Raw genomic sequence first — 23,686 nt, 5'->3', positions numbered from 1 at the left:
CTAGTGATATGTATATTTCAGTTCCGGTGAACTAGTGATATGTGTGGTTCAGTACCGGAGAACTAGTGATATGTGTGGTTCAGTTCCGGTGAACTAGTGATATGTGTGATTCAGTACCGGTGAACTAGTGTTATGTGTGGTTCAGTACCGGTGAACTAGTGATATGTGTTGTTCAGCACCGGTGAACTAGTAATATGTGTGGTTCAGTACCGGTGAACTAGTGATATAAGTGGTTCATTACCGGTGAACTAATGATATGTATGTTTCAGTACCGGTGAACTAGTGATATGTGTGATTCAGTACCAGTGAACTAGTAATATGTGTGGTTCAGTACCAGTGAACTAGTGATATATATATTTCAGTACCGGTGAACTAGAGATGTGTGTGGTTCAGTACCGGTGAACTAGTAATATGTGTTGTTCAGTACCGTTGAACTAGTGATATGTGTGGTTCAGTACCGGATATAAGTGGTTCATTACCGGTGAACTAATGATATGTATGTTTCAGTACCGGTGAACTAGTGATATGTGTGATTGATATGTGTCGTTCAGTACCGGTGAACTAGTGATATGTATATTTCAATACCGGTGAACTAGTGATATGTGTGGTTCAGTACCGGTGAACTAGTGATATGTGTGATTCAGTACCAGTGAACTAGTAATATGTATATTTCAGTACCAGTGAACTAGTGATATGTGTGGTTCAGTACCGGTCAACTAGTGATATGTATGATTCAGTACCGGTGAATTAGTGATATGTATGGTTCAGTACCGGTGAACTAGTGATATGTATATTTCAGTACCGGTGAACTAGTCATATGTATGGTTCAGTACCAGTGAACTAGTGATATGTATATTTCAGCAACGGTGAACTAGTGATATGTATGATTCAGTACCGGGGAACTAGTGATATGTGTGGTTTAGTACCAGTGAACTAGTGATATGTATGTTTCAGTGCCGGTGAACTGGTGATATGTGTGGTTCAGTACCGGTGAACTAGTAATATGTGTTGTTCAGTACCGGTGAACTAGCGATATGTGTGGTTCAGTACCGGTGAACTAGTAATATGTGTTGTTCAGTACCGGTGAACTAGCGATATGTGTGGTTCAGTACCGGTGAACTAGTGATATGTGTGGTTTATTACCGGTGAACTAATGATATGTATGTTTCAGTACCGGTGAACTAGTGATATGTGTGGTGTATTACCGGTGAACTAATGATATGTATGTTTCAGTACCGGTGAACTAGTGATATGTGTGGTGTATTACCGGTGAACTAATGATATGTATGTTTCAGTACCGGTGAACTAGTGATATGTGTGATTCAGTACCGGTGAACTAGTGTTATGTGTGGTTCAGTACCGGTGAACTAGTGATTTGTATATTTCAGTACCGGTGAACTAGTGATATGACTAGTGATATGTATGATTCAGTACCGGGGAACTAGTGATATGTGTGGTTTAGTACCAGTGAACTAGTGATATGTATGTTTCAGAACCGGTGAACTGGTGATATGTGTGGTTCAGTACCGGTGAACTATTGATATGTGTGATTCAGTACCGGTGAACTAGTGCTATGTGTGGTTCAGTACCGGTGAACTTTTAATATGTGTTGTTCAGTACCGGTGAACTAGCGATATGTGTGGTTCAGTACCGGTGAACTAGTAATATGTGTGGTTCAGTACCGGTGAATTAGTGATATGTGTTGTTCAGTACCGGTGAACTAGTGACATGTATATTTCAGTACCGGTGAACTAGTGATGTGTGTGGTTCAGTACCGGTGAACTAGTAATATGTGTGGTTCAGTACCGGTGAATTAGTGATATGTGTTGTTCAGTACCGGTGAACTAGTGATATGTGTGATTCAGTACCGGTGAGCTAGTGATTTGTTTGATTCAGTATCGGGAATTAGTGTTATGTGTGGTTCAATACCAGTGAACTAGTGTTATGTGTGGTTCAGTACCGGTGAACTAGTGATATGTTTGGTTCAGTACCAATAAACTAGTGATATGTTTGGTTCAGTACCAATGAACTAGTGATATGTGTGGTTCAGTACCGGTGAACTAGTGACATGTGTGATTCAGTACCGGTGAACTAGTGATATGTGTTGTTCAGTACCGGTGAACTAGCGATATGTGTGGTTCAGTACCGGTGAACTATTGATATGTATATTTCAGTACCGGTGAACTAGCGATATGTGTGGTTCAGTACCTTTGAACTAGTGATATGTGTATTTCAGTACCGGTGAACTAGCGATATGTGTGGTTCAGTACCTTTGAACTAGTGATATGTGTATTTCAGTACCGGTGAACTAGCGATATGTGTGGTTCAGTACCGGTGAACTAGTGATATGTATATTTCAGTACCAGTGAACTAGTTATATGTGTGGTTCAGTACCGGTAAACTAGTGATATATGTGGTTCAGTACCGGTGAACTAGTGATATGTGTGGTTCAGTACCTTTGAACTAGTGATATGTGTATTTCAGTACCGGTGAACTAGTATTATGTGTGGTTCAGTACCAGTGAACTAGTGATATGTATATTTCAGTACCGGTGAACAGTGAACTAGTGATATGTATATTTCAGTACCCCGGTGAACTAGTGATATGTGTGGTTCATTATCGGTGACTAGTGCTATGTGTGGTTCAGTACCAGTGAACTAGTGATATGTGTGGTTCAGTACCGGTGAACTAGTGATATGTATGATTCAGTACCGGGGAACTAGTGATATGTGTGGTTCAGTATCGGTGACTAGTGCTATGTGTGGTTCAGTACCAGTGAACTAGTGATATATATATTTCAGTACCGGTGAACTAGTGATGTGTGTGGTTCAGTACCGGTGAACTAGTAATATGTGTTGTTCAGTACCGTTGAACTAGTGATATGTGTGGTTCAGTACCGGTGAACTAGTGATATGTGTGATTCAGTACCAGTGAACTAGTGATATGTATATTTCAGTACCAGTGAACTAGTGATATGTGTGATTCAGTACCGGGGAACTAGTGATATGTGTGGTTTAGTACCAGTGAACTAGTGATATGTATGGTTCAGTACCGGTGAACTAGTGATATGTATGGTTCAGTACCGGGGAACTAGTGTTATGTGTGGTTTAGTACCAGTGAACTAGTGATATGTATGTTTCAGTACCGGTGATCTGGTGATATGTGTGGTGCAGTACCGGTGAACTAGTGATATGTGTGATTCAGTACCGGTGAAATAGTGTTATGTGTGGTTCAGTACCGGTGAACTATTGATATGTGTGATTCAGTACGGGTGAACTAGTGATTTGTTTGATTCAGTATCGGGAATTAGTGTTATGTGTGGTTCAATACCAGTGAACTAGTGTTATGTGTGGTTCAGTACCGGTGAACTATTGATATGTGTGATTCAGTACCGGTGAACTAGTGATTTGTTTGATTCAGTATCGGGAATTAGTGTTATGTGTGGTTCAATACCAGTGAACTAGTGTTATGTGTGGTTCAGTACCGGTGAACTATTGATATGTGTGATTCAGTACCGGTGAACTAGTGATATGTGTGATTCAGTACCAGTGAACTAGTGATATGTATATTGCAGCACCGGTGAACTAGTGATATGTATATTTCTGTACCGGTGAACTAGTGATATGTGTGGTTCAGTGCCGGTGAACTAGTCACCTGTATGGTTCAGTACCAGTGAACTAGCGATATGTATATTTCAGCACCGGTGAACTAGTGATTTGTATGGTTCAGTACCGGTAAACTAGTGATACATGTGGTTCAGTATCGGTGAAATAGTGCTATGTGTGGTTCAAGTGAACTAGTGATATGTATATTTCAGTACCAGTGAAATAGTGATATGTGTGATTCAGTACCGGGGAACTGGTGATATGTGTGGTTTAGTACCAGTGAACTAGTGATATGTATGGTTCAGTACCGGGGAACTAGTGTTATGTGTGGTTTAGTACCAGTGAACTAGTGATATGTATGGTTCAGTACCGGTGAACTAGTGATATGTATATTTCAGTACCGGTGAACTAGTGATATGTGTGGTTCAGTACCGGTGAACTAGTCACCTGTATGGTTCAGTACCAGTGAACTAGTGATATGTATATTTCAGCACCGGTGAACTAGTGATATGTATGGTTCAGTACCGGTAAACTAGTGATATATGTGGTTCAGTATCGGTGAAATAGTGCTATGTGTGGTTCATTACCAGTGAACTAGTGATATGTATATTTCAGTACCGGTGAACTAGTGATATGTGTGGTTCAGTACCGGTGAACTAGTGATATGTGTATTTCAGTACCGGTGAACTAGACATATGTATGGTTCAATACCAGTGAACTAGTGATATGTATATTTCAGCACCGGTGAACTAGTAACTAGTGATATGTGTGGTTCAGTACCGGTGAACTAGTAATATGTGTTGTTCAGTACCGTTGAACTAGTGATATGTGTATTTCAGTACCGGTGAACGAGAGATATGTGGGGTTCAGTACCTTTGAACTAGTGATATGTGCAGTTCAGTACCGGTGAACTAGGGATATGTATAGTTCAGTACCAGTGAACTAGTGATATGTGTTCTTCAGCACCGGTGAACTAGTGATATGAGTGGTTCAGTACCTTTGAACTAGTGATATGTGTGGTTCAGGACCTTTGAACTAGTGATATGTGTGATTCAGTACCGGTGAACTAGTGATATGTATATTTCAGTACCGGTGAACTAGTTATATGTTTGGTTCAGTACCGGTGAATTAGTGATTTGTGTTGTTCAGTACCGGTGAACTAGTGATATGTATATTTCAGTACCGGTGAACTAGTGATATGTGTTGTTCAGCACCGGTGAACTAGTAATATGTGTGGTTCAGTACCGGTGAACTAGTGATATGTGTGGTTCAGTACCAGTGAACTAGTGATATGTGTGGTTCAGTACCGGTGAACTAGTGATATGTGTGGTTCAGTACCGGTGAACTAGTGATATGTATGGTTCTGTACTGGTGAAGTAGTGATATGTGTGGTTCAGTCCCGGTGAACTAGTGATATGTGTAGTTTAGAACCAGTGAACTAGTGATATGTGTGGTTTAGAACCAGTTAACTATAGGGTTATCTGTAATTAAGTATCACTGAACAATGGTCAAGTAGTTCGGTATAAGTGAACTTGTGATATGTATATATCAGTACCAGTGAACTAGTGTTATGTATATTTCAGTATCGATGAACTAGTGATATGTATGGTTAAATACCAGTGAACTGATGTGATTCATATCCGATGAAATCGTGAAATATGTGATTCAGTACCAGTTGTTATTGATATGTATGATTAAGTATCAGTGAAGTAATGATAGGTATAGTTCAGTTTATTACATACTTATTAATAAATACGGTGATTTATTTTGTTTATATGCGATACGACACAATTGCTCTAACCTATATCAGCCCTCCCCGTATCACACCCCAAAACCCGTATCAACCATCTCCGTTTCAGTCCGCAAAACCCGTATCACACCCCTTTTGGTACACTTCTAGTTTTTCCCATCTTTCAAAAAAAATTAGATCATAAGATATCAGTTAACTATACGGTTATCTGTAATTCAGTATCCTTCGGCGATCGGGCTGATATTGGAGTCTCGGGTTGATACTTGGTGTGATATGGAAAATGGCATGTATTAATCTCTCTATATCATTGAAAAACTGATATGTATATATGGTTCAGTGATAGTGAACTAGTGGTATTTATAATAACGTACTAGTGAACAAGTGTTATATGTAGTTCAGTATCATTGAGCAAGGGTCATATAGTTCAGTTCAAGTGAACTGTAGATATGTGTGGTTAAATACCAGTGAACTATGTATCTATATGTATAATCCAGAAACTAGTATTTTGTGTAGTTCAATACCATTGAACTTTCAGAACCAGTGAACTGGTATTTTGTGTAGTTCAGTACTAGTGTTCTGGTATAATGTAAATATGGCAAAGCAGCGTGTAAAATGTATGTAAATATACTGTCTGTAAAATGTGACTTGTAAAATACATACTTCCAATACTGTATACATGTAAGTTATGGCGAGGAAAACCCCCGAAATAAAGATTTGTAAATGATTGTTCTATGAGACTCTTGAATATTATTTTGTTATCCTCTAACATAACAGCACAAAGACTACACTTTTTCGGCGATGAGGTTATGTGATGGTGCAATATCTGTCGTCTGGAAGCCATCGACGTCTTTCCACATTTCAAGTTCTTGTGACCAGACAGAGACGTATAAAACCAGTAGTATATACGTATCTGGACCACCCGTAATGTAAAATCAAACTTCTTCGTGAAAAAGAGAAGCGACATTCCCTAATATATGACACGATGGTTATCGTTCATATCGGTCATATCACACATTTTCGCGTCACCTTTTTGTAGTCTAATGAAATTAGATAAATATTCTATAGCAAAGCGCTTTCAAATGTATGAAATTTACTTACATTAAATGTCGCAGAAATCAATACCCGTGATATTTTAACAATACCTTCTAAACAACAGTGCCTGTATGATGTCTAGACTATAGCATGACTGACATCCTCGATATCCACGGGTTACGCTCACTTTCGCTCTCTACACCCCTGGAATATGTCATAGCAAAACCAAAGGCTCTATGTGCAGCACCTTTTGGACTAGACGAGAAGATTAATATGAATCTTCGATGTGCATCAAAAGAATCTCGCGGCCGTGTAACGGCGAAACAAACTGGCTTTGGAGTCGGGTGTCGCTCCTCTGTAATCTTCAAAGTACAGGTATCAGTCTAGTGATCGGTCAGGTTTTTTTTTTACCTGATACCAATCAAACAGCTATCTTCTATGAAGACTATTATTTATTTTTGTTTGCCGTTTGTCTTTGCAATAAAAATACGTAGTTCCACATTTTTATTCAGTGTGCTATATTCACAACTTCTATTTTAAAGATTAAATATTTCAAATCCATCTAGGAAATTTAGTTTTAAAAGTATTTTATTCAGTAAGCATGCATGGTTCATATCAGAGACCTGGAACAAGCTAAGAGCTTATTTATAGTTAGCTAATTCCTTTCCAAAAAGAAATTTATAATCTGAAGGAATTTTTAAATTGTCGAGTAGACAATTTGAAAGCTTTCTATTTAACTTCAATATTTGATATAGATTTTATTGTTATAGTTGCTTGAAAGTGAAATCAATAATCAGCACAAATATAGACCTAGTACATAACTACTTACATTTTACTAGCGTGTCACCTAAATGAAGAGTTATCGTTCCTGGTTTGTTACCCTTGGCTACGTAAGGTGTCCAATATGGCGTCCGTGAAGCCAAATCTATCTCGTTCATAGAACTCGTGTTTGGTTTATTCCATTTTGCGTTGGTAATATTTAAGAATTTAGGATGGCAGCGGTTCTGCGAGGCGCCGCTGTTGCCTCAGCGAATCGAGGTCAGCCAAGTTCGTTCTATAGCAAAGATAAAACGAATCCAGTGTTTCAGTCGCTGGAGCAGGAGACAAAAAAGTTCATGGGCTACATGAAAAAACGGAACGTGGCTGGTTACCAGAAGCCAGATGATGAACCCTGTTCAAGACCGTAAGCAAACATGTGTAGATAAATGTTCATCTTCGTCTTCTAAGAGAGTAACTTAAAAAAAAAGTTTATATATACAGATAAAGGGTAGAAAGATGGGGTGGGGGGTTAGTGTTGTGTCTCACAGCATGACAGTCACACAATTTTTGCACAAAGACATGTTAAACTTCGTCCCATGGGCGACTCACGGGCAACAGTAGCTGCGACAACGTAGCTTTCTGACGACGAGAGATTTTTCTGGGGCAAGTGTTCATACTTTAACGTTAGTGGACAGATGAGAGGAGACATGTTGGAGGCTGTACACTACTGTATGTGGAGAGTCATGCCGTGAGAACGAGTGTGTGTGTGTGATTGTGGGGTAGTGAAGTTAATATGAGGAGTATAGACTAGCCTTGAATGATTTTTAAAAGGCTGCCTTAGCCAGTGAGGAGGGAATGTAGTCCGATCTAGTCTGATACATAACATTGTGTGTAACGTCACGCAACCACAATTGGTACAATTTTCACAGTTTTTCAGTGATAATTAAAAATTCAGATCCTGTATTTAGTTCGTTTCTTGATTTTTGACGACTATACATTACCTATGGTGGTTCATTTTCATAAAAAGTTTTGATTCTAAGTGATTTGTTTCTGAAATAGAATGCTAAACTTGCAGTGAGGTTTTGTCTGTTTTTTTCAGCCATGATTAGTACACCAATTGGTACACCATATCACAGGATTGCAACAAAATATATTGCTTTTATAATTACCATATTGTACTACAATTTTATATATATACACTTTCATATCATCCGGTTATAAATAAACCGAAATCAACATTTAAACATGCTTATAATTAACCTCTTCATAATTCCTTCAAAATGTTGTCGACATACATTGTTATAACTGGTTTTCTGATATGTTTGCTTTGAAGTCATCGTGTACTCTAAAAATGTTCTCAAAAAACAAACCTATTCGGTGGAAATGCTGATAATTATCTCTTTTTGTTATTCTGTCAGAGGAAAATGCTAAAATGTAATTCTAAACTACTATTCGAACAATTTTCGGCCGGTGTACCAGTTAGGGTAGTTTACCAGTTGTGGAAGCGTGACATCAGCTTCCCGTTATGTATCAACGATATTCAGTCCTTCAGTTCACTTGGAAGTCAGTTTGCAATTATTTCATTTACTCGAACAACTTGGTCTAGTCGTCATCACTGAGCAAAGCCAATACCTGCCCAGGTTATGTATCCGTTTATTTCTAACATATGCTATATATATATGTAGCTATACTGTGATATGTAGGCTATACTTACACAGTTATTTAGAATAAAGAAAGAGATAAATAGAAAAATCATATAAGGACATTATACTCTTTGGTTTAGCCTATAGAATAGCTGGATGAACTAGACCACATGACTCTCAAATGATGTTGTGAAGCAGACGATTATGAGTTGTATCCTGTATTTAACTAACGGGTATATTGAAAAGAAGTGAATCAGAAATCCTGGTGCCTTTCTATATGATATTAAATTTTAATATAGGTTATAGTTTAAAAAAACATTTTTTCTACTAGTGTGTAATCAAGTCTGAAATTACTTTTTTTTTTGCTTAATTTTCTCCAAAATCCTTGCAGATCTATGTAATCTGTGATGTCCATAAACTTGTTGTATGTGCTTGGCATTGTGCTAAACATCGGCACAGGAACAGCTCTACCAACAATTATGGAGGACAAAAGTATAGAAGAGATGATATAAGACACAATGCTTATAAAATAAAATAAAAACATGCAATCTGTAATGGTATGATTTTCACCCTACATTGTTTCTGAAACATTCTTCCTCCTGAATTTGACAGGGTTTTATATATATGCATGCATGTGCTGGGACAAACATGTGTTTTTCTTTTCTTTTGGTACACTGAGCACTAGTTTGTATTTCCTAATAGCTTTTCTGACAGTAGGAAGCAGGTCAGTTGACATCCCTTTCAGACAGGATGTAAACTGTCTTCAATTTCTGTCCAAAATGATCAACTGACTACCTATTGACGATTAAAGAGCAACATATTGATATTTAGAATCAACCATTAATCTGAATATAAGTAATTGTAGAGAGCATTTTTTGTATTGATGCTGACATGTTATTGCCATTGTCATATGTTTGATTACACTTCCAGGGCAGACACATTGTTTGACCTATGGAATAAGTACGAGCCCAAGCTGCCGAAGATGTACTACCAAGAGAAACTATTAGAAATGGGCGACTTTTTGATGACTGTTCAGGTATGCATATGTCCTAAAGCTGTTTAGTAAGGGTAGTATCATACATTATTAGTGCCAGCTATTGAATGTTAGTAAGTGTGGCTGTCATTCCAATTTTTAAACAGTGTTATGGATAATGATCACATTTATTTTAATCTTCAAACACACTTCCCATCTTTTAACATCATATTTGGGAATAATTAAGACCTGTACCCTTTTGATTTAATCTTCATGCATGTATACGTAGTGATGCACTTAAAAAGTCCCCGGATTAATTTTGTCACGGGCAAAATAAGGTACATGTATGGCCAAGCACAACAACCTTTATTTAATTTGATAGGGTTTAATAGGAAAAAAGATGGACGCAGACAAATATCTGTCTTTATATCCATATCAATGATACAATACATATACATATAATTCATTAACATTCAATTTTAACAAAAAAGTAAAAACTTGTAAATCTGCCAAGTGATCGTATTTCATACCTTTATTTTCCAGTGTTCATCTCAATTGACCTCAAATTCTTTAATTGTAGTTGAGTCTATAACTCTCTGTGGGAAACAGTTCCATATTCTCACTGTCCTGAAGTTGAAACTGAATTTTCGGAGATCTAAATTTCAATGGTTTATCTTTAATTTTTGTGAATGATGGTGAGTTCTTGATAAATTGCTGTGTACAAAGAGTCCATTGCCGACTCTCTCATCAAATACATTGTTATATTAATTGATAGGTAAACATTATCAAGTATAGCCAGTTTTGTTGAATGGTTTTCAACTGCGTCAGCTCTTTCTATTGCAGGAGTACAGTTTGGCTCTGTGGCAGTGCTATGAACGCTACCTACTCCACTTTGAACATGTCAATGAAGAGGAGATTACTGATGTTGACACCTTCAAGACTACGTTTTTCCCTGAAGGATTTGACAGTGATGATGCTGGACTAACGGTAAGATTTAGTTTATTGGGCAGAGCTTTGAGATAAATAAATAGAATCTAAATGAACAATAAATAAATTGTGGATAATGTTACATAACAGAATATAGATATTTACTGATGTGTATGACTTATGTTTGTATTGAGCTTTCTTTATAGTATATATGTTTAACCCTTTCACCCCTACTTAACTTTAGTAGACTCTACCATGGATTGATCTGGATGAGCCCATTTTGGTTAACAGCGGTGAAAGGGTTAAAATAACAAGCTGTTAAATGTCTAATTTATTACAGGTAGATTGAGAAAAAATTGTTACTAAAAAGACGAAATTTGAATAATGCACCATATATTTTTTTTATTTTATTTTTTTAATTTTTAGTTTCGTGCATTAATGGGGAAGAGCATCAGTATGTACCAGGTGGTGCGGGTTGGTGATCCCAAGCTACAGAACAAACAGTCGGTGGACAGATGTGTCCAGATTCTCTCCTTCCTCAGGCTTGTTATGCAGGTAGTCCTGCCTCAGGAGAAACTCTGCTGGCTAGTGTATAACGGTGGGTGTTGCCTCTTTCACATCCCCATATGGCCTCTCTTTCTGTTTTAAAGGACATACATTTGGTCCCATAGACAGTATCAGTTGGTTGATGAAAGACAGTTGACATATTATTAAATTGAGCACTTGGAAGATGATTCACATGTTGACCCTGTAAGTGGTGTTTGTGTAATACTTCAGGGTTCGACACTAACACTAGTCCTCCAGTCTGTGGCGATTAATTTTCAGCAAGGATTGGTGAATCACCTAAACTAACTGGTCCTTTGAACATGTATAAAAGATATGTTAATATCATTTGATAGATAGATTATAAAATAATAATAAAACTGCTTCAAATACAGTATATTGGATAATAGTTGTCAAGATTTTCCTAAAACTTCACCATATCTTTATGGCAGTACTGATTTTATGTCCCCTACAGTCAATGACTTGTTATGTTTGTTGCTAGAATGTTTCCATTTATAAGGAAATCTGTGACTAGTTACATTGATGTAGGATTAATAAATAATCTGTTCAACTAAGTCCTGTGGACTACCATGTGAAAACACTTAATGCCTATCCTTGAACAGTTGGCTTACGCCTTGTGCCTTATGTTATTAATGTGGTGAGTGTTTTATTTTGCAGGAACAATCCATATTTACAGTGTCTCTAGACATATGATGTCACTTGGCCACTCGGCAAGAGTAAGTTTCGTCTGTCTTTATTTATATATCATCAGTACTATAAAGAGTAATATGGTATGACCTCCATTGGTCTGTGAGACATTTTGTTTTCCACACAAATTTTGTTCTTGATGATTGAAGCCAAAACTGATGCTGAGCAGAATAAGTACACATCTAATTAACACACTGCAATTTGATTGGTTATTGGTCTCACCAGATTAACTTCCCTAAATGGGATTCTTATAAGCCCTTGGTCAAGGTTACATACTAGCAAGACGAAAGCGAAAATGATGTTAGGTGAAATTTACATATATATCTAGTTATCGTATATACTGCAATCTGATTGCTAAAAAATCTGTTCGGTGCAATTATATCAGCAGGATAACTTTCCGAATTATGTTCTTTATGATAATGTTTTAAAGAAACCTTGGTCTGCAAATATATATTTGGAAAACTGATTATAGACATACGTAATGTATGTTTTACAGCTACATTTGCCTTTACAATGCTTTTTTTAGAATCATAATTATTTTGAAAGTATTTATATGGGTGTTGTAGGTGATTGAATATCTGCTGTGGGCCAGTGTTTGTATGGAGACATCAGTACCCCTCCTGGCTGTTAAGTACCTACCCTGGAGAGCAACCCTATACACCGCAGTGTGTCAGTGCTACTTTGATTGTAAGGTCTCTCATCACGCAGAGGTAGGTCAACGTTCACCTATGTCGTACAGGCCCATCTGGCGAATTTCAAGTCATAATCTTATTTGTTTTCTTTTATAGATGTGGTATTTGTTTTAAGATAAAGATTTAAAAAAAATTGATGTCAGTACAAAAAACACTGACTGGAATAATGAAAGAACAAATTTATATATGTTGATTAAAATATACCCCCATTATAAAAGTTTGTGTAAATTTAAACACACATCATGAGCTAAGCTTAATTTATTTAAGTTATAGTGTATTAAAAAAAGCAGTTTATATGTAATTATTTGTTCCAGAGGTCCGAGTTTGAAATGAATGTGAGAAATTATTATCAATTGTATTTTGTACTGTTTTAGTGGGTAAAATAAGGTATGAGCAGTAACGGTTTTTCTTCTTAAATTTATTATTGTCTTTACTTTGATCTGAAAGTAAATTACCATAAAATAATCTGCTGTCATATATGTGATAATAATAGATCATGTCAAATAGCCTCACTGGTTAACATTTAAGTTTAAAGTGAGCATAAATATGGAATTGTATACTCATGGTATACTTATTTATGTTTATGCTATTATACACTGCTGGTTAACAGATTTTACCCACTTTTTATCTGTTCAATGTTTACAAAGTTACATTGTATTTTACATGTGTTTTTGTTATCAGTTACATAGTTAAACTTGAAGGCATGGTTAGTTTGATTGATTCAGTGGCTGGATTGACCAATATATTATGTGTTTTTATATCCTGATATTATCATGCCTTTACACACAGAACATAAGCAGAAAATATGTTACTTTAATTTGTATGAAACTTGTAAAAACCTGTTACAGTATATACATGTTTCTGAATCTGCTGTAATGGGATCTACTAATACAAAGGAAATGAGAGTTTTTATATTATATCAATGGATTTTTTAACAGGCATTTGCAAGACGAGGCTTAGCCAAGATCAATGAACTAAGTCGACTGGAGAGTTTGAGTAGCTCCACAGAGACTTTGGAGTCAGAGGATGCCTTCCGCCAGGCTACAGTCAAGGTACAGACATATATATGTCAGCTTCATGTGTCTGTGTTATTTGTCATATGTTGTCGGGAGAGTCAATTTTGGTGTGATTACAATTCAAAATTACTGAAATAAATAACTGCATGAAAAGTCAATGTAATAATATCTAAATTACAATGTAATCTCCGGAAGGGAGGATTGTGTAACCCCCCCCCCCNTTTTTTCAAACCTGGAGAAAACACTAAATTGGATTTATACTTACATCAAAGAATAGCTTACATTTACTGATCTTGATATATGACTTCGTTATTAAAATACAAAATTTTCTCCACACTTCCATGTCTTTGAACATTCTGCTGATCATATTCTGCTGTATATGTCTGATCTATTTCTTGTTTGTCTTTTTTCGTTGTCAATTGTCAGCCAGTATTCTTAAATATTCATAACAGAGATGATATACAAGAAAATAGAGGCAGTCATATTGATATCATGTCAGTCATTGACGATTGTTGACATGAGAACATGCACCTAAGGGTAAAGCAAAATATGGTGTTAACATCAGAATACTGATATTTCTACCTTTATTTCTAAAGAAAAATTATGATCTCCTTCAGAAGCAGTTGAAATTTGAATAGTGCAAGTTTAGCAATGTATCTTATTTACAAATTTATTTCAAAAAGAGTATACAATTTTAATTTTAGATGGCTGTTATGGTGTTCCGACGCTCAGCTTTTGAAACAAGGAGAAAACCGAAGGGTCTGCTACGTCCCAAGACTCGTGCCAACCTCAAGGATGCCCAAAATGTAAATATTGTATTGGTGGTTTCTAGCATTACATTCTTCGATTTAACCAAAAAAAAACCAAAAACAGAATTGTTTCCTATGGATGTAATTTACAACTCATTGTCAATGTTTACAGTTACCTTGGCCACGCACCCCAAGTGAAAAGCTGTTGTCGGACATGTTAGAGGGCAGTGCCGCCCAGTTCTTGTGTATCCTGGAGAGTTTGAACGACACAAACCGTCGTACCATCCTAACATCACCTCCAGCTGCTGATAGTGAAGTCGAGATCCTTGATGTGTATGCTGAATTGTTCCTCGCTGGACAGGAAATACTTTCTGGTATATGATAATTTAAGTTTACTGCAGTTTAACATGTATGAGGGAGCTAATACCAAATGTGGGCATTTAATTACAGCTCATTTTCGGTTAAAATAGTTAAAGTGATCTGAAGTGCATTTTCAGATAATGAATTTTCAGACTTTGAGTATTCAGTCTGTGTTATTAACCATTTCATTTAGAAACCTGTCCTGAGTGAAACTTTGTTTGTTTACTACCAGGTGGAGGTGGTCGTAGAGGATCGGGGGTAAAACCGACAAGCCACATCCCTGTACCTGCTCTGTGTGGGGTCATGAGGGGCAAGACTCTGCTGGGAATGGCAACTCATGGTGAGTGATACTGTTGGCTATCTCTCTTTATCTGTTGACATTAACTGGGAACAGTAACCCAGGACAGTTGTCTCCCCTTATAAAATTCAATCTTCCTATGGATTTGTAAGAGAGACCAGTGCATACATGTTGTGTTAAAGCAGCCTTTTAATGTAGAAGTTTATGAAATACTAATTGTTATACATATTTTTTTTGTTAGGGAATTCAGGGCTGATAATCAGAAGATCGTACAATCCCATTAATCTGTGTATCTATATTAAGATTCTTATCACATGTATTAGTATTTTTTTGGACTTGTTAGATTAACCATTAAACTAACTTACATGGAAGAAAATTCAATAAAGATAAAAATCTGTATTTAGGTGAAGATGGAGCCACCATTGAGGGCGCCATCAAGTTGGTGAAGATGGCATACTGCTTTGAACAGTGGGAGGTGTTTGACCAGTTGATAGAGAGTGTCCTTATGTACATCAGGGTATGTATCTCTTGGTGATAGGAGTGAAGACAAGTAAAATAAAACAATTATCAGTGTGATAATTAAACTGGATATAAGAAAGTCTGCTCACTGACTTCAAATTTTATTTTGCTCAGATCATCAAGAATCACACAAGTGAATATGCGTGGGATGAAAAGGCCCTAGAATTACTACTGGCCATGGAGAAGGTGAACCCGAACCGGCGCCACAAACGAACAATGACCTCCATTGGCGAGGAGGACAAGGAGAAGGATAGCATCAATCAGGACCTAGGGGCAGCATCACAGGCAGGAGGGCGTAAGTAGGGGTTCCCAGGACCTAGGGGCAGCATCACAGGCAGGAGGGCATAAGTAGGGGTTCCCAGGACATAGGGGCAGCATCACAGGCAGGAGGGCATAAGTAGGGGTTCCCAGGACATAGGGGCAGCATCACAGGCAGGAGGGCATAAGTAGGGGTTCCCAGGACATAGGGGCAGCATCACAGGCAGGAGGGCATAAGTAGGGGTTCCCAGGACATAGGGGCAGCATCACAGGCAGGAGGGCATAAGTAGGGGTTCCCAGGACATAGGGGCAGCATCACAGGCAGGAGGGCATAAGTAGGGGTTCCCAGGACATAGGGGCAGCATCACAGGCAGGAGGGCATAAGTAGGGGTTCCCAGGACATAGGGGCAGCATCACAGGCAGGAGGGCATAAGTAGGGGTTCCCAGGACATAGGGGCAGCATCACAGGCAGGAGGGCATAAGTAGGGGTTCCCAGGACATAGGGGCAGCATCACAGGCAGGAGGGCATAAGTAGGGGTTCCCAGGACATAGGGGCAGCATCACAGGCAGGAGGGCATAAGTAGGGGTTCCCAGGACATAGGGGCAGCATCACAGGCAGGAGGGCATAAGTAGGGGTTCCCAGGACATAGGGGCAACATTGCAGGCATGAGGGCATAAGTAGGGGGTTCCCAGAACATCAGGGCAGCATCACAAGCAGGAGGGTGTAAGTAGGGGTTCCCAGAACATCTGGGCAGCATCACAGGCAGGAGGGCGTAAGTAGGGGTTCCCAGAACATCTGGGCAGCATCACAGGTAGGAGGGCATAATTAGGGGCTCCCAGGACAAAGGGGCAGTGTTATAGGTAACGGGGCAGCCTTACAGATCCAGGGCAGTGTTATAGGTATGTAAGGTGGAAAACATATACGTAGGTATCATTACAGGCTTGGACCTCATATTAGGGAATTATTATAATGTTTAGAAGGTAGATTAAGGATTTGGTGATAATTAAATGTCTAGATCATCGCTTTGTCATCTTTCATGTATTCATCTGTTGTAGCCACATCAGTGAGGTCCCTGAATCTGGGAGATGAACTCATCCACGTAGCTGAAGTGCTCATAACCATCATTACTGGTCCATTCAAGGTAAGGCTGTGTTTGGATACTTATTCACTCTCTTGTTTAACAATGTGTCATTGAGGAAAGCGACATGTCTGGTGTTGGAGACAGACATCTGTCTATCTGACTGACATATTCTGTCTTCATGGTTTACAGCCCTCGGACATAGAGGTGGACATGGTTTGGTGTTAGAGAAAGACCTCTGTCTAGCTGACTGTGACATATTCTGTCTTGGTGGTTTACAGCCCTCTGACATAGAGGTGGACATGGTTTGGTGTTAGAGAAAGACCTCTGTCTATCTGACTGTTACATATTCTGTCTTCGTGGTTTACAGCCCTCTGACATAGAGGTGGACATGGTTTGGTGTTAGAGCCAGACCTCTGTCTATCTGACTGTTACATATTCTGTCTTCGTGGTTTACAGCCCTTGGACATAGAGGTGGACATGGTTTGGTGTTAGAGACAGTCCTCTGTCTATCTGACTGTGACATATTCTGTCTTCGTGGTTTACAGCCCTCGGAAATAGAGGGGGACATGGTTTGGTGTTAGAGACAGACCTCTGTCAATCTGACTGTGACATATTCTGTCTTCGTGGTTTACAGCCCTCGGAAATAGAGGGGGACATGGTTTGGTGTTAGAGACAGACCTCTGTCAATCTGACTGTGACATATTCTGTCTTCGTGGTTTACAGCCCTCGGAAATAGAGGGGGACATGGTTTGGTGTTAGAGACAGACCTCTGTCTATCTGACTGTGACGTATTCTGTCTTCGTAATTTACAGCCCTCGGACATAGAGGTGGACATGGTTTGGTGTTAGAGACAGACCTCTGTCTATCTGACTGTGACATATTCTGTCTTCGTGGTTTACAGCCCTCGGACATAGAGGTGGACATGGTTTGGTGTTAGAGACAGACCTCTGTCTATCTGACTGTTACATATTCTGTCTTCGTGGTTTACAGCCCTCTGACATAGAGGTGGACATGGTTTGGTGTTAGAGACAGACCTCTGTCAATCTGACTGTGACATATTCTGTCTTCGTGGTTTACAGCCCTCGGACATAGAGGTGGACATGGTCGTGGACACCGCCCTCTTCCTGTGGAACAAAACCAAGGCCGTTTTCCAGAAACATCAGACTGGGTCACTGGACAATCCCAAATATCTGCAGAGGATGGATAGCCCTAACAAGGTAAGAGGCTATACTGCTATGTCAGAGGTTAAATACATATATAGCCGTAATGATATCAGATTAGCCCTAATTATCCCCTCGTAATGAAAGTCAAGGTCACTTTTACTAGTTTTGAAAAACTTTGTCATCACTCAAGCAACTTCATTACTGTATGGGTATTTCATGAAACTTTATGTAAGTGTTTGGTACAGCAATGCCTTGGACAAGTTTGCGTTTCCGGTCTCTATGTTCAAGGTCAAAGTCACTGTAACTATTTTTAGAAAACTTTGTCATCACTCTACAGAGATCATTCCTCAACAGAATTTCATGAAACTTCAAACAAGTGTCTGGTATGACAATGCCTTGAACTGCTTTTCCTTTCGGGTTTCTACATTCATGGTCAAGGTCACTGTTACTATTTTTAGAAAAAACTTTGTCATCGCTTAAGTGACTTCATTTCCTCTTGCATATGTCGCAATATGTGAATGCGAAGAGATTTGTATCACTTGTGATCAGAGATATATATAAGTATATTGTCCTGACAATATTAGACATACTCTATCAGAAGTCATACAAGTAAAGTTCTGGCATATAATCAGTGGTCATAAATATAACTTAGAAGATAATGAAAAACTCCATCCCAAGCTAACAACCGGTACTGCGGTAGGTCAGAGGTTTTTGCATAAACCTGAAAAAGTAAGAAGTCAAACATGTTCTGGAAGAGTTCATAAAGTCTTAACAATCTAGGCCATATACATAATTCCACATAAAGTAGGTCAAGTACGTTTGCCCTATACAGATCCTATGATAAAACAGGTCATACATAACATATAATGAAACAATAAAATAATATATATCAAGTAGATATTTGAAAGTGAATGAAGGTTTGGACTAGTTCTCCACTCACATGATGTACATGTATTTGTGTTGTAGTGGGTGTACATCCTTGACGTGGTACACCAAGTCCTGGGCTGGTGTGGGCTCAGCAGTGTGGACCCAGCCCTCACCGCTGAGGTGGTACTGCGCCTCGCCCTGGTGCTGGAGAGCAGTGCTAACATGGATGATGGTAAGCCAAGATAGGGTCCTGGGTCAGTGTTGTCAGACTGTAAGGGTTACTTGTGATTAACGGTGTTGCAGTGATGGAGGCATGATATTAAAAGACAACCTTATATTGACTTGTGTTTATCTATAATTGATGTGTTGTTTTGCTTTGATCCTAATGTGTTGTGTCAATATCAGTGTGTAATCCTCAGGTGCCAGGTTTTAATACCTTGTATTCAAGTCCTGAATACAGTATCTGTTCAACATGCATATATATGTATTGAACAGAAAATAAATGTCTTGGTGAGTTGCATGGATATCATATTTCAAGTAAATTTAATTGATGCAGAGCATGGATGTCATCTTTCTAGTTAAATATCATTAGTGTATAGCAAGGATGTCACATTTCCAGTTAATGTCATTGGTGTATAGCAAGGATGTCACATTTCCAGTTAATGTCATTGGTGTATAGCAAGGATGCCACATTTCTAGTTAATGTCAATGGTGTATAGCAAGGATGCCACATTTCTAGTTAATGTCAATGGTGTATAGCAAAGATGCCACATTTCTAGATAAATATCATTGGTTTATAGCAAGGATGCCACATTTCTAGATAAATATCATTGGTGTATAGCAAGGATGCCACATTTCTAGATAAATATCATTGGTGTATAGCTAGCAAGGATGCCACATTTCCAGTTAATGTCAATGGTGTATAGCAAGGATGACACATTTCCAGTTAATGTCAATGGTGTCTAGCAAGGATGCCACATTTCCAGTTAATGTCATTTGTGTATAGCAAGGATGCAACATTTCCAGTTAATGTCAATGGTGTATAGCAAGGATGCCACATTTCCAGTTAATATCAATGGTGTATAGCAATGCCACATTTCCAGTTAATGTCAATGGTGTATAGCAAGGATGCGACATTTCCAGTTCATGTCATTTGTGTATAGCAAGGATGCCACATTTCCAGTTAATGTCAATGGTGTATAGCAAGGATGCCACATTTCCAGTTAATGTCATTGGTGTATAGCAAGGATGCCACATTTCCAGTTAATGTCAATGGTGTATAGCAAGGATGCCACATTTCCAGTTAATGTCATTGGTGTATAGCAAGGATGCCACATTTCCAGTTAATGTCAATGGTGTATAGCAAGGATGCCACATTTCCAGTTAATGTCATTGGTGTATAGCAAGGATGCCACATTTCCAGTTAATGTCAATGGTGTATAGCAAGGATGCCACATTTCCAGTTAATGTCATTGGTGTATAGCAAGGATGCCACATTTCCAGTTAATGTCAATGGTGTATAGCAAGGATGCCACATTTCCAGTTAATGTCATTGGTGTATAGCAAGGATGCCACATTTCCAGTTAATGTCAATGGTGTATAGCAAGGATGCCACATTTCCAGTTAATGTCATTGGTGTAAAGCAAGGATGCCACATTTCCAGTTAATGTCAATGGTGTATAACAAAAATGCCACATTTCTAGATAAATATCTTTGGTGTATAACAAGGATGCCACATTTCCAGTTAATGTCAATGGTGTATAGCAAGGATGTCACACTTCTAGTTAAATGTCAATGGTGTATAACAAGGATGCCACATTTCTAGATAAATATCTTTGGTGTATAGCAAGGATGCCACATTTTCAGTTAATGTCAATGGTGTATAACAAGGATGCCACATTTCCAGTTAATGTCAATGGTGTATAACAAAAATGCCATATTTCTAGATAAATATCTTTGGTGTATAGCAAGGATGCCACATTTCCAGTTAATGTCAATGGTGTATAGCAAGGTTTTCCACATTTCTAGTTAAATATCAATGGTGTATAGCAAGGATGCCACATTTCTAGTTAATGTTATTGGTGTATAGCTAGGATGCCACATTTCCAGTTAATGTCAATGGTGTATAGCAAGGTTGCCACATTTCTAGTTAAATATCAATGGTGTATAGCAAGGATGCCACATTTCTAGTTAATGTTATTGGTGTATAGCTAGGATGCCACATTTCCAGTTAATGTCAATGGTGTATAGCAAGGTTGCCACATTTCTAGTTAAATATCAATGGTGTATAGCAAGGATGCCACATTTCTAGTTAATGTTATTGGTGTATAGCAAGGATGCCACATTTCCAGTTAATGTCAATGGTGTATAGCAAGGTTGCCACATTTCTAGTTAAATATCAATGGTGTATAGCAAGGATGTCACATTTCTAGTTAATGTTGTTGGTGTATAGCAAGGATGCCACATTTCCAGTTAATGTCATTGGTGTATAGCATTATGTCAGTTTTCAGGTTAAATATCATTGGTGTATAGTTTGGATGTCACAACACTTAAGTTGAATATCATTGATTTGTAGCATGGATATAATATTTGTAGTTACTTTATTCATTTAGAACTTTTCTTTTCTAGAATAAAACAGATTAGGATAGCCAATAGTGACTCTTTTTTCTTCAGTTTTGTCTTCATTTACAATGTTTTAACCTTTTATTTGCCGCTTCTTTTATTTTAAGGATATTTTGACATGCTTATTAATTCAATTTAATTGTTTGGCTTTGAACTTTGATGTTTAATATCAGGCTTTGTTGTTGTTAATCACTGTTGTACATACTGTTTAACATTGGTACTCAGTCTACCTCCCTGGACTCCATATTGGAGCCGGTAAGATACAAAGATTTATCAAACACTACATATTTGAATTTTTAATTCTCAATAAAAAGGGAAAGAGGAAGCCATAAGGTCAAAGGTCGTGAAGGTAATGGAAGACGCAAAGGCAGGAGGGGTGAAAATCTCTCTGCCGATGAAGGGTAGGTGTAACGCGCATCGTCGGATGGTGACAAGTGACAGAAGTGGTGTTTGGTTATCACTGCACTCAGTTACAGGGTCACAGTAGCTCCACACACATACACCTTTCAGTGGTCATGCAGTCTCCTGTAACACCTAATCTGTCAGCGGTCAGTCTCCTGTAATGCCTATACTGCCAGTGATCAGTCTCCTGTAACGCTTGATCTGTCAGCGGTCAGTCTCTTATAACACCTGATCTGTCAGCGGTCAGTCTCTTATTACACCTGATCTGTTTGCGGTCAGTCTCTTATAACACCTGATCTGTTTGCGGTCAGTCTCTTATAACACCTGATCTGTCAGCGGTCAGTCTCCTGTAACGCTTGATCTGTCAGCGGTCAGTCTCTTATAACACCTGATCTGTTTGCGATCAGTCTCCTGTAACGCCTATACTGTCAGTGGTCAGTTTCTTAGTTATCCTTAGATGCCCTTTCATCATGTCTTAATTATAAAGACATACATTTCTTTTATTTATATTACATAATTCAATTATCTATGTGATATAAAAATAAGTTCAACCACAAAATATATCAACGAAGCGTCATGTATATTGGAAAGGAATATGTAATTTTGACCAAATTTTAATATTTATTTTAATACATAATGCATAGAGATTAAATATACTGTAAAGAATTTTTTTCGTAGGGTTCTAATTTTCTCACTTTTCATGGTTATAACATTTCTTGAAATAAAAAAATGACATGAAATTAAAAGTTCATTAATCTATCCTTTACTTAGCACTTTCTGCCATGGCCAATAGATCTGGAATCTGTGGAAAAAAAATCCCACAAAATTTACCATTTTAGCAAATCTACAAAAAACTGGTACCAAGAAAAGACTGGAGATCAGAGGGTACTGAAATATCTGTGTGTGGAGCCTGTGACTTATTGTAACTGCTGTTTTCTGCTCGTTTATTGGCATGCTCCCTCCTTCCTTCACAGAAATCTCACTTCAGCATCAGTGGAACCTTCTCTGTACCTATATATACCTATCGGTGTTAATGGTGGTTACTGTTTTCAGTGATTTATATAAAATGTATATTAATCCCTGTTTGAACATATGGTCTTCAGAGAGGAAACCACACATCTACTAATACTTGTAACAGCTGGAGAGCTACTTTCTGGTTTCATTACAGTCTTTTCCACTGCCTGTTTTGCTATGCTTGGACATGGAACAGAACACTTTCAATAATATCAAAATGTCACATTGAAGTTTTGCATGATTTTTTTTTCTTTGGTTTTGAATTTTGCATGTTTAATGTAAAGTAAAATGAAGCATGCTTTTGTTTTAAAGGCAGAGCTAGTCGTTCTGCCAGTACAATAGAGCCACAAAATGCTGTGTATTATCAAAACACCTCTACTCCTTAACTCATTCACCCCTGAAAGTTCATAATGAACTATTCCAACCTTTGAATTGGAAGAGTTCAAATGTGTCTTCAGGGGTGAATGAGTTTAGCTTATTTTGTATCGTAAACTGTTCCAGTGTTTAAAAAGAAATGCTTTAACTTTAAAACATTTTCATGGTGAGTTTCAAACTGGACCATATGATGCATGTGTAATATTTCATTATAAATTTAAAAGACACTGTTTATATGGAGGTAAGCAGAGTTATTACCTATACTGTACATTAGTTTTGAAAGGTTAGCGCTGTGAACATTTATTGGCAACAGATTGGCAGTGTGAAGC

General features: G+C 38.0%; 1 protein-coding gene across 3 annotated transcripts in view; it reads left to right on the top strand.

Annotated features, from left to right (window-relative positions):
* Window positions 1–7,275: 7,275 nt before the first annotated feature.
* The window catches only part of LOC110451885 (cilia- and flagella-associated protein 54-like), a 70,341-nt gene continuing 53,930 nt past the window's right edge, over window positions 7,276–23,686 (top strand). For 2 of the 3 annotated variants that reach the window (XM_021500112.1, XM_021500111.1), the window contains exons 1-17: window positions 7,276–7,570; window positions 9,720–9,825; window positions 10,606–10,749; window positions 11,116–11,287; window positions 11,911–11,969; window positions 12,507–12,650; window positions 12,947–12,967; window positions 13,571–13,684; window positions 14,353–14,454; window positions 14,570–14,771; window positions 14,990–15,097; window positions 15,460–15,572; window positions 15,689–15,869; window positions 16,889–16,974; window positions 17,994–18,131; window positions 19,044–19,176; window positions 21,881–21,967. In XM_021500112.1, the coding sequence (XP_021355787.1) occupies window positions 7,380–7,570; window positions 9,720–9,825; window positions 10,606–10,749; window positions 11,116–11,287; window positions 11,911–11,969; window positions 12,507–12,650; window positions 12,947–12,967; window positions 13,571–13,684; window positions 14,353–14,454; window positions 14,570–14,771; window positions 14,990–15,097; window positions 15,460–15,572; window positions 15,689–15,869; window positions 16,889–16,974; window positions 17,994–18,131; window positions 19,044–19,176; window positions 21,881–21,967 (2,101 nt within the window). In that variant the 5' untranslated portion in view covers window positions 7,276–7,379. The remainder of the gene's footprint in view (window positions 7,571–9,719; window positions 9,826–10,605; window positions 10,750–11,115; window positions 11,288–11,910; window positions 11,970–12,506; window positions 12,651–12,946; window positions 12,968–13,570; window positions 13,685–14,352; window positions 14,455–14,569; window positions 14,772–14,989; window positions 15,098–15,459; window positions 15,573–15,688; window positions 15,870–16,888; window positions 16,975–17,993; window positions 18,132–19,043; window positions 19,177–21,880; window positions 21,968–23,686) is intronic. The other variant, XM_021500113.1, reaches the window with a different exon arrangement.

The sequence above is a fragment of the Mizuhopecten yessoensis genome, unplaced genomic scaffold (assembly GCF_002113885.1).
Source record: "Mizuhopecten yessoensis strain PY_sf001 unplaced genomic scaffold, ASM211388v2 scaffold6277, whole genome shotgun sequence".
NCBI lineage: Eukaryota > Metazoa > Mollusca > Bivalvia > Pectinida > Pectinidae > Mizuhopecten > Mizuhopecten yessoensis.
Note: the sequence above shows the minus strand (reverse complement) of the source record. Positions and strands in the feature narration are given on the sequence as shown.